This window comes from Beta vulgaris, chromosome 5 (assembly GCF_026745355.1).
Source record: "Beta vulgaris subsp. vulgaris cultivar EL10 chromosome 5, EL10.2, whole genome shotgun sequence".
NCBI lineage: Eukaryota > Viridiplantae > Streptophyta > Magnoliopsida > Caryophyllales > Amaranthaceae > Beta > Beta vulgaris.
Genome location: NC_079206.1, coordinates 15,141,654 through 15,156,384, shown reverse-complemented (window position 1 = coordinate 15,156,384; position 14,731 = coordinate 15,141,654). Strand labels below are relative to the sequence as shown.

At 37.1% G+C, this 14,731-nt stretch overlaps 2 protein-coding genes across 2 annotated transcripts; both read right to left on the bottom strand.

Annotated features, from left to right (window-relative positions):
* Positions 1-1,232: 1,232 nt before the first annotated feature.
* Positions 1,233-2,857, bottom strand: LOC125497880 (uncharacterized). Its single transcript, XM_048645588.1, has 3 exons — positions 2,506-2,857; positions 1,697-2,319; positions 1,233-1,349 (listed from the first exon to the last, which is right to left on the bottom strand). The coding sequence occupies exons 1-3, from the start codon at positions 2,855-2,857 to the stop codon at positions 1,233-1,235; spliced, it is 1,092 nt and encodes a 363-aa protein (XP_048501545.1).
* Positions 2,858-4,303: 1,446 nt separating this feature from the next.
* On the bottom strand, positions 4,304-5,230 carry LOC125497881 (uncharacterized). The gene has a single exon (XM_048645589.1). It carries the CDS (start codon positions 5,228-5,230, stop codon positions 4,304-4,306), a length of 927 nt encoding a protein of 308 aa, XP_048501546.1.
* Positions 5,231-14,731: the final 9,501 nt, after the last annotated feature.

Here is a 14,731-nt window from a genome sequence, read left to right as displayed (position 1 = left end):
TTGAAGGTAATAACTTCGATGATACCCCTATTGATTTTAATGGTAGGGCTATTTGGGTGGCAATCACCAACCGATTGAATCAGCGGAGGGGTCCGAACATTCCGGATTATGAGGTCTTTACCAGGGCCAAACAAATGAGCAATAAGTGTACTAAGAGGGTAAGTTCTTGCTTCTAGTTCTCGATGTAATGCTTGCTATTTGTGATTATTGATTTTAAAAGTTTTATTATCCTGACATAATACTAAAATATTATATTGTTCGGATTGTGTGAACATGAAAAATGCATTTTTGGACCAAATCGGGTGATATCTGAACTCCTTTTACATCTCTAATAAAAGAGATTATGCCTTTTACATCTTTAATAAAAGAGATTAGGCTATCTTTACAATTTACATTGAACTTTGTTGTTCCATAATGAGTCATTCCTACTCCTCCAAATACCATCCACAGTAGCAACAATGGCTGCAAGCATCACATGCTTCCGGATTCACTTAGAGCCTTTGAATCTCATTGGACTTGCTGATGAAGCAGTTTCTGTTGACAGTAGCACCATAACCATTCCATGATTCCTTGCATACATTGGGAGCTGTAGTGACATTCCTCCCTGACCAACATATTCACCTTTTCTTTTTTTTTTCTTGTCTTCGATCTAATAAGTGAATAAGTGAACTTTCGAGTCTTTGATCCTGAACTTTCTTCTTTTCTTGGAATTTGTTTTGCAGCCAGTTATTTTAATAGACAAATTAAATGAAGCATTCGGCCCTTGTGGGAACTGTGGGCACGTTGCAACTTTCCCTGATCTCTACCCCCGACCACCTAAAGCTAAGCGCACGCGCACAGCTTCGCAGCTCTCTTTGTCTGTGTCCTCTGCATCACCCTCGAGCAGTGCACCTCAGGTACCTCAGGTACAGGCATCTCAGATTCTCAGGTACCGGCAATAGAGGATTCTGGACCCAATATTTTTGAACGTATAAATGGCCTCATCAACTCCGGAGATGTTACACTCGAAGAGGGGATATAAGCTAGCAACTGGCTGGAAACACATTTCAAGGCTGGAAGCCAGCTGTTCGCGAAATTGTCGGATGAGAATCTCATCCGAGCTGTGAAAAATCACTTATATTAATGGTAACAACTCCATCGCTGCAATTTTTGCTCTTTTCTTATTTTTTGGATTATTTCAAACAGCTTTTTTTTTTTAGAAAAGTAATAAATATATTAGCCAAAGCAGTTGCTTACATCACTAACATTTGCTTTTGCTTCTCACTACATCTAACAGCAATTCTAAATATGATGTTTCTAACAATTTGATTAGGATTTACATCTGAATCCCTAAAAAACTTAGCATTTCTCTGTAACCAGATGGCATACAAAGTCTCATACATCATAACAAACAACTTACTCCTATCCTTAGTGCTGCGAGCTCTTTTGATGGCCAGCTCCAATTCATTTTAGGCATTTATGGTTGGGTGTTCAAGAAACTAAGGACCTTGGACCAGACTGTCTTACTATAAGAGCAGTTAAAAAACAAATGTTGCACATTTTCTATCTCATTACCACACAATTTGCACAAGGGACTCACATCCCTACTCCATTTGCTCACTCTTTCAGCTGTAGCTAGCCTATTTAGCATGGCTAGCCATAGAATAAACTTACTTTTTGGGGTAGCTTGGTTATTATAAATTAACCTTTTCCAGACCATATTGTCATAATCGTCTTGGAGGAGCTTATAAGCTTTCTTTATGCTGAATTTCCATTGAGTACTCACTGCCTCCCAACCTCCAATCCTTACCAGCAATTCTCTAGCTTCAAGAATTTTTCTTAGAAGCCATGAAGTGTTACTGCTAACAGTAACATTTTCTAGTCTTTGTCTCTTGATGTAATAGGCATTCACCCATCTGCTGAGAATAGATTTCACCAACTGTAATCTTCCAGCATATGATAGCAAGTGAGCAATCCAACCTTGAGCTCTTGCTGTGATCTTGTCAATGAGGGGTTTGCACTGAGAAAAGTTAAGTTTTTTTGCTGCAAGTGGAACTCTAAGGTACCTAAATGGCAGGGTGCCAATAGGCATCTGAATATTTTCAGCCATTTGACTTGCCTTATCCTGACAAACACCCCCAAAATAAATACAGCTTTTCTCAATACTTGCCTGAAGACCTGAAGCCTTTGAGAATAAATTGAAAGCTTTCATGATCTTGGTGATGGAACTTGCATCTGCTCTAGCAAGCGTTAGCAGATCATCCGCAAACATGAGATGAGTTTCTCTCACATTTGGGATGGAAATTAAAATCAGGATCATTACACATATCACCCATACACCTACTCAGATACTCCATGCTCAAAGCAAATAAGAAAGGAGACAAAGGGTCTCCTTGTCTTAGTCCTTTCTTTGCATCAAAAGGGACAGAAGGCACACCATTCAGTAAAATGGAATAAGAAACTGTCTTCACACAGGCCATATCCACCCAATAAAAATACTAGGAAAGCCTAATTCTTTGAGCATACTTTCACAAAAAACCCATTCAACAGAGTCATATGCTTTCCTAATATCAACTTTTATCACACACCTAGGAGAGATATGTCTTCTACTGTATCCTCTTATAAGTTCAGTAGCTAAGAGAATATTATCACCAATGTTTCTCTCAGGAATGAATCCTGTTTGTGCACTATCAACCACCTTTGTAATCACAGCTTGCAATCTCTTTGTCAGAATTTTAGAAATTATTTTGTATAGAGTAGAGCAACAAGCAATGGGCCTATAGTCTCTAGCATATTGTGCATCATCAATTTTAGGGATCATTGTTACAGCAGTACAATTTACAGGCTTATGCATGAAACCATTATCAAAAAACTCCATTATACCTGCATATACCTCATGTTTAATCAAATCTATTCTTGAAGAAAACTGAGTTAAAACCATCCAACCCTGGTGCCTTTGCATCATCAATAGCAGCCAGAGCTTGGTCTATCTCCTGTATAGTGATAGGTTGCACTAGTTGCTCACAAGCAGTAGCACTTAGTTTAGCCCCAGCTCTCACTATATTCAAATCTATTGCCTCCAGCTGATTTGAACTTGTGCCCAGCAAACTCTTGTAAAAATTGCAAATTTCATTCTAAATCTCAGAAGTTTCTGTCAACTGTTCTCCTCTGTCATTATGTAGAGTCACAATTTTATTCCTAGCTTTTCTCACTTTTATTGCAGTGAAAAAGAACTTGGAATTAGAATCACCCAGTGACAGCCACTTGATTCTTGCTTTCTGCTGCAGTATGCTTTCATCAATACTAGACCACTTCCTCAGCTGAGCAATCAATCTCTTTTCTTCCTCTTGCAAGTCACTAGACTGTATCACCTCCGGCAAAGCTTGAACAGCAGCTAATTTCCTTCTAAGTTCCTCCAACTGACGGTGAGCTTTAGAATTTTTTTTTGAATGAAAACCTTTCAAAGCTTTTTTTACTGCTTGAAGCTTCACCCAAATATTTTTCATTTTAAATCTGCTATGAGCTGAACCCCAGGCCTCCTTCACCACTTCAATATAACCTTGTTGATCAGCAAGAAAGTTTAAAAACTTGAAAGGTCTACCACCTTCATCTTGATGCTTAGCAACATTAAATATCAATGGAGAGTGATCTGAAATCCCAGCAGCATGGTAATCTATAACCACATTAGAGTAATGGTTAATCCAGGCAACATTGACAAAACCTTTGTCAATCCTACTTGATATTCTGTCAGGGCCTATACTCTTATTATTCCCAGAGTAAAATAAACCAGTAGTAGGAGCTTCCATCAACTGAGCATTCAAGACAAAATTCCTTAGATACACAGTCTCAGCTTCACTTACATCATTACCATTCAATCTATCTTGGGCATTATAAATAGCATTAGAATCCCCTATCAAAATACAAGGCTCTTGACACAATGACACAAAGTTATACAGATCCTCCCATAGCACCTTTCTATCTGCAATTGTATGGAGACCATAAACAGCAGCCATCTTAAATAGGGTCACCCCATAACTGTTCTGAACCTCCATAGCAATAACTTACTCAGTAGCAAGCTGAACAACAATCTTAACATCATTATTTATCCAACCAACCCAAATTCTCCCCCTTGGTGAATAAGTGTAGTTATTAACCCAACTCCACCTATTACCAAACTTTTTTTGTATTTTCACACTATTTTGATATCTTACTATAGTTTCAAAAAGGGCACATAATGAAATTTTGTGGGAGTGCAGAAAATTTTTAACTTCCTTCACTTTGATGGGGTCATTCATACCCCTCACATTCCATGTTGTAACCTTCATTATGACAAATAGGGATTAGATCCCCTAGCACCCCTAGGACAGCTCCCAGGTAAACCTGACCCAAAATGCAGCTGCATTCCACTCTGATTATACACCTGTTTTCCTTTGTCTTTTGTCTTTCTTGTAACCAGTCTCCATTCTCCTTCATCTGCAGCTGGAGTGTTAACAGGGGTATTAATAGGAGTAACAATAGGCTCTACTGATATCTCATTAACCTCCACTGTCTGATCTTGCACCCTTTCCTCCACTATTTGTTCTGCATATGCTTCAATTGTGGGAGGAAGCTGAACAACTATCTTTTCAACAGGCAAGACCTTCTTAAGAATCCACCTTTGAACAACTCTACTAGTAACAACATTTTTTCCTCCACAATTATGACCCACTACCTGACATTTTTTACAAAATGTAGGAACCCAATCATACTCTAGTTTTTGTTTGAATACAACACCATCAGGGTCTTCAACTGCCACCACTTTAGGTATTTCTTGAGTAACATCCATCTTAATCAACAGTCTAGCATAAGAAATTCTCAAACCTTGACTGGTACATTCATCCGCATAAAGTGGGACACCTAGTACACTTCCTATCCTGCTCAAAGAGTCTTCTCCCCAACAATTCAAAGGTAGATTAGGCATCTTTACCCAGATAGGAATTACCTTCAATACTTCCTCATGAAAATTAAAACTAGCACTCCATTGCTTAACTATCATAGCTTTACCAAAAAACAAGTGAGGCCCTGAAAACAAAATATTATCCCTTTCCTCTCGAGACTTCATTCTAACAATAAAGAAGCCTTCATCATGCTTAAACACTTGTGGCTCTTCCTGGGTTTGCCACTGAGACTTAACATATTGGGATATAGCATTCAGAGTGGGATTTTGTCCAACTACATAAACCACAACAGCATTTAACCAACCCTCACTCATTCTTTCCACCTCGATTTTGTCTAATTTAGCAGTCAGAGTTCCATCAATGAAAACAAGGGGGATGAACTTAATTAGCTACTAATTATTTTTATTAGCTTGATATTTCCGAAAAGATTATGATTAAGAGTGTTTTCTAAAATAAATATATTTACATTAGTATTACGAAAAATGATGTTCATTATGATAAATGATTTTATAATATATTTATGGAATTAATAAGAAAATCTTGTATATTATTACATGATTTTGAGTTACTAATTTTTATTCAAAGCTTAATGTTAATGTTTTGGGTTTCAAAAATTTAGCAAAACCGAACACTTTTAAAAAGGATCCAAATTTGACACCAAAAGAAATAGGAATAGAAGCTTATGTACAGCTCTCTCACAACCGACCACCCCATAACCCTTCTTCTTCCTCTCTCCTCCTTGTCTCTCCCTTGCTCCCCAAGGTGAATGAACCACCAATCCCCTTCATTCCACCTCCATTTTGTTCCCCAAAAATTCAGCTACAAAAACCCATTGAATATGAGCTTGAAAATCACAAACAAAATTACAAAGTTTCCCCATTTCTCTCGGCACCACCCCCACCACCATTTGTGCACCACCTCCGGTGCACAGCCCTAGCCACCCTCTACCGATGCTTTCCTTCGACCACCGGGGCTGCCGGAAACCGCGCTGCACCCCTACAGCTCCACTAAACGCGAACCCCCCGTGTTTCCGCTCACCCGCGTCACCTCGCCGGAGCTTCCTTTCGTCCCTACTCGCGCTTTGTTGTGGAGGTGTTGTAGATGTTTTTTCGCTGTTGTTGTTGGTCTGCTGCGTTGTTGCTCCACCGACGACACCGCCGATGTTCTCCTCTCTCTCGTGCGTTGCCTCTTCGTCGCTGTTACTGCTCCTGCTCCTGCTTCCGCCGCTGTCGGAGTTCCGAAGGTCGACGCTGAAGCTGCGCGGTTTTCGCCACCGACCTCCCGTGTTGTCGCATGCGTCGCTCGCCGGGGTCTTTGTCGTGTGTTTTTCGTCCCTGCTACAAGTGAGCAGAGGTACTACACCCCTTTCTTTTTTATTCTTCCCTCTAAATTCTGATAAAGTGTTATAATGCAAGCCCAATTACTACCTTTTATTAATTAATCTAAGTTGGGCCTAGAATCTGATTTACATTTGTTAAACCAACTCAATTCAATTGTTAAATGTACATTACTTGGGCTGGAAACTGATTTTTCATAATGTTAGTTGAGCTACCTAATAATAGTTGGGCTAATGGAGTTAATTAGTGCTGATTTAGTGCTTTATTATTTTATGTTAGTTTAATTTATTAAGTTAAACATAATGTTGGGCTTATAATTTGATTTACTTAATTTTTAAGATGATCTAAAGTATTCAATCACACAAGTTAAGCTAAGAAAATTTGCATTCAAGTTGCGACTCTTTCTAAAGAAGCCATGTATATGTCTTTAAGTGATGTTCATGCTATGTCGGAATTGAGATAAGATAATTGACCGTGAACAACTTGGCATTATGTTACACTTAAGGTATATTTATTAACTATGTCAGGTTATCCTTATATTTTAGTAATTTTGAAAGCTAAGTGTATCACTGGACTAATCTGAAGATTATTTAGAGTTTGAATTATGTTTAATGACGATAGTCAGTTATGTGTAGGGATGGCAATATCCAGTGGATATCCAGTAACCCGCTCCATCCTGTTTAAATAAAAGGGTGAAAAACCGTAATAAACAGATGAAGACCGGGTGATGGGTGAACCGGGTGACGGATCCGGGTGACCATTTCTCACCCATCACCCGATCCACCACCCGGTTAAGCACCCGACCCATTATCCATCCGTTTAATTTTTAATGCTCAAACTCGTATTTTTGAAACTCGTATTGTTGAAGTATTGTTGTCGAGACTTTATTATTGTGAAGACAACTTCTTAAAACTTGTATGGTGCAATGTCACCTTTTCTTTATGCTAAAAACATCGGCCTATTTATTTATGCTTTCTGAAAGTGTTGGTGGAAATTGAGTACATTATTTTTTTAATAGTTATAATCTAAATTTGATATTTAGATTTTTCACCCGTTAATCACCCGAATCACCCGGTTGTGATGGATGGATGGATTTCGAGTGATGAGTAAAGCGGGTGACTGATGGATGGATGGGAGTCAATCTAACCGGGTGATGGCTCACCGGACCCAAATCCCGCCCGTTGTCATCCCTAGTTATGTGAACTACATCTTTAATAAGCTTGTTATATGGATATGAAGGAATATGAAATAAACATGTCTTTCGTTTCATAAGTGAACATAACGTGTGAAAAGATGACTCTTGTTCTTATGAATGGCGCGTATGAAATGTTTACTATGATAAATGTTCATGTTTCCAAATATGCCACTGTATACCTTTTAATTTTGAAACAATTTGAAAGTATAAATGACTCTTAAACGATATGAAGTATGAAAAGACAACTATGCTTTTGTTATGCTTTTGCTATGATTCTGAAAGTATTTAAATTTATGAGATATTCTTATAGATATCCGAATTGTGCAAATGTATACGTTATGATCATTTTAAAACGAACGGCAAGTATAGGAAGTATGACTCTGATATGAAATAGTTGCTATGTAAATGATGTTTATCAAATGATTTTCAGGCTATGTGGTATGATGATCATGATGTTATGAAAATATGAGTATGATGACACTATGATGTTAATAATGTTTCATGATTATGATTACAATGATTTAATGTAATTATGATATGTATAAGGAACGAAACATGATAAAGTAAAGTGAAAGATGGTTCTTGGCAAGTATGTGGGCACCGAAAGTGTCACCTATAATGTGGCCTCCTTTCTGATAATATGCGGGCACCGAAAGTGTGAACTATGTGTGGCCGCCTTTCTGTATGTGTTTAAGGAGACGTCCCTATATGTGATATGTGATATGTGATACTTGCCAAGTTACCAATGTAAATAAGTAAGATGGAAAGATAAGGATAAAGCTTATGATATGATATGAAATATTGTGATGCTTCTTATATGATATGATACTATGAAGTATATATGATGACTCTAATGTTACGAAAATGTGATTATGAATGCAATTATGTGTTACAATTTCACACACTATGTTATCGATGTATGAGGTGAAAGATATGTGATGACTTATGCATATAATGATTGCGATCAATGACATCATGGGTGATTCTCAAAGTATATGTTTAAGAATGATATATGTTATGTGTAACCTTCATGTCTAGCAATTATGCATGCTCGTATATGTTATCTGAAATGATGACTTCGAATATGTGAATATGACTTTGTAATGATATGACTATGTGATGCTATGACTCGATGAATGCTCAAGAATGTTATGAATAGTCATGTTTATGAAATATGGTTATAAGAATTATGGATCTATTATGATTTATGGGTGTTGTTCGGAGATATGAATATGTGCAAGTTTGTAAAAGTGGATAGTTTTGCTGGCTTGGCATTTATGAACTGAACTGGCAAATGGGTAAGTTACAGGTGGAGGAATTATGTGATATACGAATGAACACGGACCAAAATGGTCATATGAGAATGTTAATGCTATGTCCAAAACCTGTACTTACCAATGAACTATGGTCACGCAAATGTTCCTTGTCAGTAGACTATTCAATGATGACGTTTTCTGATAGTATTTTCAAACAATTACCAATACAATGTATGGTTTATGATACCCTCCCTTATGTTAAACACATGTTCTCTCTTGTTATTTAGAATTGGGACATAATTAAGCTACAATATGAGGTACTGTATTGATTGTAGTAAGTTATATGTATTGTTATGAGTTATTAGCAAAACATCAAAGCAACAAAGTCGCAGAACATTATCATGTTATCTTAAATTCCCGATAAGGAGTCGATATATGAAAGCATCATAGTGAAATGTACTAAATACTTATAGAAAGGATTAAAGATAGTTACGTGATTCGTCCATGCTAAGCTTGGTTAAAGTGTAGAAGTTGTAACAAGTAAAAGATGAATGAATGAAAGAATAAAGTGGAGTAAGTTGTGCATCGAGGTTAATGTTGCTATGTTGTTGTAATATGGTTATGAACGATGTGAACATGATGATGATTAGATGAGAGTCGTAGACACCAAAGCATGTCTTAAGAATGTTTTATGGGTTAGTACTCAGCGTTGTGCTGATATGTGTCAAATGTTTTGTTTTCTCACTACTGTGGCCTGTCACTTGGTGGGTGGCAGTGTTACAATGGTTTCAGGTAGGAATTATGAAGCACCACTTCAAAGGTAGAAGCAGTCATGTGCTAAGAGTTCAACTATGTTGATTTTATGTTTCTTTTGAGGCGAGGACGTCCCACTTTGTATCAGATAATAATTAATGAGTTAATTTTATTTCTAGTGTTGGATGAGCAAATATTGCTCCTGTTTCACTTAAGATGTACTCCGCGGAAGCGTTGAGTTAAGGATTTAGGAATGTTTTATTTGTAACAGGTTTCTCAAGCATTTTTCCCATTTGGGTTGTCCAATTTACAAAGGAGACTTTGCCGAAATTTCTAGAGAATATTAATCTACTATTAAAGTGTTTCTTTAAAGAGTGACAAATCTAAGTAATGTCTCTATAAGTTAATGTTAAATGTTGCCTTGTATGTTCCCTTAGTGGAAAGTACGGGGGTAACACACCGACTAAGTTCAAGTTTTCTGCTGCTAATCTTGATTAGTTAACTTAATAAGGATGTATGAAAGTTGGGGTGTTACAATTTTGCTCTTTTTTTTCTCCATAATACCTATGCGAGTTTTCACACAAAGAACAAGCGGGAGATGATCCGATTTCCTCTAAATGAGTGACAAAACCCATGTAAGGCTCCTTCCAAGTTGAATTCGCCATAAATCTGTCAAGCCTCTCATGGATGTTCTCCATACCTCCTCTATTGTTTGTCCATGTAAATGGATGCCCAATAAAACACTAATCTTCCAGTTTACAATAATCCATAGCTTCTCTCAAAATAGCAACTTCTTCATATTTGAAATCTCCATCACCCTGTTTTTTCGACGATCATAGCATAAGATTGAGGTCTCCTCCACAAATCTACGACCCACTCTCATTATTGTATAGATTTTTCATCAACTCTCTGGTTCTATATTTGTTAGCTTCTTTTGGGAAGCCATAAAACCTGTAAAACGCCATTCATTCTGCTCTTCAGTGTTTATCATTACGTCAATGTGGTTTAGAGATAAGGAGTTTGGAGTTATACTCCAATCATTTTTTCATAGTAAGCCATTCCCACCACGTCTTTTTCTTCCAATCCCTTCATATCCAACACCCAAACACCCAGAAAATTTCAGTTTCATTCTAATTCTTTCCACCTCAGTTAGGTGAAGTTTATTCTCTTGCAAGAAGATTACATTGGGATTTTCATGTACTACTATGCGGCGCAACACATTCTCTACCTTAGGATTCTCGAATCCTCGGCAGTTCCAAGACAAGATGTTCTTCATTGGCCACTAAAGGCCCATTGTGTGGGGCCCGCCACATCCATGAATGAAACAAAAATCTTGTTGTTGAGTTTGAGACACATCTACTCCTCTCTTTTTGTTAGCACATCCATTTTCCACTTCAATAATTGCATCACCTACTCCTGTTTCTTCTCTATTTTTTCTGCACAAACTAGTCACCTGCTCCTGCTTATTCTTCCCTTCCTTAGCATGTCTTCATACTCGCTTCCATCCTTTTTTCTTTACTGCGTCAGGTACACCTTCCTCCTTTTCCTTATTTGTTTTACTAGGAGGAGGCATTACATAATTTTCCACATATATAGGACTCCCAGGTTGTTGGACATTTACTATTGTGGAATCTTGTTGCTGGCCATTGTCCATGATCTGCATACCTTCATGGTTATGACCTCCAATTTAGTCTTTGATCGCACACCCATTAAGTTTATGCACCACCTCTTCCACGTGAATCTTCGGGGTTTCTTCTTTTCTTCCCTTGGGTTTAGTTATGAATAGAGTTTTAGCACAACTAACCCTTTACTTGATCACCCCCCCCCCCATTTTGCTTAATCCATCACACTTCTCTTCCATGGTGACACTTTAATCCAACTGCCATAACCAGGCAGTGGATCTTCATTGTCCTTGCACTCTTCACAGTCTTTAATACCGTGACCAAATTTTGCCACAAAAGATACATAACAGGGCTGGCCTCTCATATTTAACATCGAAGTACTCGTCAACTCCTCCCCGCATCTTAACCTTCACTTTCGCTAATAGGGCTTTACGAACATCTACTTTCACTCTCATCCTAATTGACTTATCAATCCCCATTAATCCTGAATTTTCCAGTTTAATGAAGGAGCTAATTTTGTTTCCAGTGGCTTCCATATTAGCATAGTTAAGTCTTCCCTTAACAGGGAGATTATACACCCGCACTCATATCGGCAACTCATATAAGTACATATCAGAGGGTTTCACATTCCAGTCAATGTCTCCAAGAAGGATGGCATGGTTATCGAAATGCCATGGTTGTCCTTCCATCACTCTTTGCTTATCCCTCCAGTGGTAAAATTGGAACACAAAAGTGTTTTTTCCAATATTACTAATATCGATGCCATGATTAGGCTGCCATACATTTTTTATAGTCGCCATAAAGGCGTTTGTGTTCACATTCCGGTTTGTCCATATCTTTCCTACCACTCTTAACTCCACCCTCGCCTCCTCATCCTCCTCTCCATCTTCCACCCATGCTAGAGCATCCTCCTCACCATTACTTTATCCTCCTCCCTTACATCGCTCTTTCCATCTATCTTCTGCATCTTAAAAGATAGGGTTTTTTCACGTAATTATCCTCTTCATCACTTGGATTACGAGATGAGGAAGCCATATTGTCTACCAGCCTCGATCACAATCGAGACGATAGCCTTCAAACAAGGGCTCGACTAGCAAAACTCTAGAACAAACCCTCCCAAGGAAAGAAAAAACCTAGAGGGAACTTGTTGAGACAAAGTTAACTATCTTTAGCCTTCTTTTCTTGGATTATATCTTAACGTAAAGTATATGTTGCCACGGGGTTGTAAGATTTAAACATGCGACCAATAAGTTGTATAGTAGAATGCTTATAATCTCAACCAACTATTAGATATGTTTTTTTACTCCACGTATTATATATAATTTGGAACATATAGATTTATAACAAATTAATCTAAAATAAAATATAAACTTAAAATATAGAAGTATTATTCAAAATATAAATTTGGAGCATTGTTTGAGATATGCACTAATTTTACTTAAAACAAACTGATAACTCATATTGGGGATTAACGAGCGAGGGATCTTACACAATTATAGTTGTTGGGCTTTGTCCAATAACTTGTTACATGAACAGCGATCCAACCGTCATAAAACATCCGGTCGAAAAGTTGTTGCCCTTTGGCCTTTACTTGTCCTTAACGAACAATTTTGATCCTGTTGGTAGTTTATTCGGCATATCATGACTTGCTATATAAATTGATAATACGATATTGACCAAATAAACTTGTGTTGATTATTAGAGCTCTCAAATAAGTTATATCTTGTCTATTTTGTGTTTGTATCTAGAGCTGTCAGTTTGGTTAATGAACTGCTGGTTGAACTGAACAAACTGAAATTTAAACTGAATTAAACTGAACTGGGAGTAACTGTAACTGAAATCAACTAAAAAATGCTAAACTGAAACTGAAATAAACTGTAAATGAAAAACCAGAACTGAACTGCAACTGAACTGAAACAAACTGTAACTGAAAATAACTGCGAAAAACTGAAAAGTTGATCGATCAACTGAACTGAACTGAACTGAATATTTAACTGAATTAACTGAACTGATTCAAACTGAAACTGAAACTAAACTGAACTGAAACTGATTCAAACTGAACTTTTTTAAACTGGTTTTTAATTGTACACGAACCGAATTCACATATTAGCCGAATTCATGATAGTACCTCCAATTCACATAGAAACACAGAAAATGAACTCACACTGTGTCAGCCTTTAATATAGTTGAGCGTCAAAATAAAGCGTCGTCCATGCTTTAATTTTCAACGCTCAAAATTGGGAGATAAATTATCTTTCGACGCTAGGTTTGTCGCTCTATTAGCGACGCACATGACACCTTGAGCCCACCAGCAACAGCACAAAGGGTGTCGGACAATAACCTTTTCGTCGGACTACACTACTACATTTTCGATCAAAGGCAATGGTTTGAAGGTAGCTAGTGCAACGGTTCTTTAAATACCGTTGCAATAGAGGGGTCTATTGCAACATCCCATTGCTGACTACTTAATGAATTAGGCTATTGCAACGGCTCAATTATAGTCGTTGCATTAGATTGAGATAATGCAACGGTTAAAAATAGTTAGTATAGCTAGTGCAACAGTCATTGAAGAAAACTTAAGCGCGCAAAGAATTAGATCTATTAATTTCCCACTTTTTGTTTATGAAATTTCAAACGCCACACACATCGCCAAACCATAGATCCCTTTTTATCTAAGTGCTCCATAAACTGCTCATAAGAAGTTATCTCACCAGCGGCTCTGCTGCAGATATTCATCAACAAAATTATTGAGTTTTCTACGAAATTTTGGTTCCACAATTCAACCAAAATATGCTTATTGGCTAATTATTTAAATCTATAAATTCGAGTTCAAATGGAGCGAGACACATGAAGACAAATATAGACAACAAAAGGAGAAATTAGGGATTTGAAGCTGCTTCATTATTTTTGTAATTAGCTGCACCAGGTACCCTTTATTTCAATTGTCATTATTATGAGTTTTTTTTTAGGTGAAATTAGGGTTTCAAAATTATTAGCCATTGCTTGTAAATTCATATTTTTTTGTAATCGGAGCAGCATGTAACAATGGCTAACCATCCCTGCAGATATGAGTTAAAATCGAATACATTATATATTGTGAACTTAAAAGATTTGTTGCATTGTTGGTGATGACTATATGCTTTAGTGGGTTTCCGAAATATTATATGATAAAGTTCCTGTAGTTCATTTTTTTGATGAATTCTTTCCGACCTGAAGCATGTTTTACACAGATAAATTTGTCAAAGAGTTGAATTTGGAGCAATTGTGACAAAAAGATTGCAAGTGACAAGTTTCATGTAATGAAGTTGTGTTATTGTGTTTGTATTTGGACGGATTATTGAAAATGATTATATGCTTATCATAATTTGGAAAAAATGGTTGGTTTATTTATGTTACATATGTACTACTCTAGAATATTTTATAGTGTAATCTAACTCAAGTTATAGGATAGTCATAATGGAAAAAGGAACATGTTGCGATTTTTCCAGGTGAATGCTATTGCAGACTTGTTGAAACACACTAGAGTTACAATTGGGGGATGCATTCAAATAGATGGAGCAATTAATCATGTGGATAGGTATTTCTTTTGGTTTCTATCTCTATCTAAGAGAAACTAACAATTTTCTATAAGGAGACCATCCTATAAGCCCTG

Bases quoted from the DNA above. Each gene is read 5' to 3' on its own strand.
- LOC125497880 (XM_048645588.1), bottom strand. From the start codon at position 2,857: ATGGAGTTTTTTGATAATGGTTTCATGCATAAGCCTGTAAATTGTACT. The intron at 2,320-2,505 runs GTATGCTCAAAG...GTATCTGAGTAG, and splicing joins TGAATGGGTTTTTTGTGAAA to GTGTATGGGTGATATGTGTA. The intron at 1,350-1,696 runs GTCTGGAAAAGG...ATCTGGTTACAG, and splicing joins AAGACGATTATGACAATATG to AGAAATGCTAAGTTTTTTAG.
- LOC125497881 (XM_048645589.1), bottom strand. From the start codon at position 5,230: ATGAGTGAGGGTTGGTTAAATGCTGTTGTGGTTTATGTAGTTGGACAA.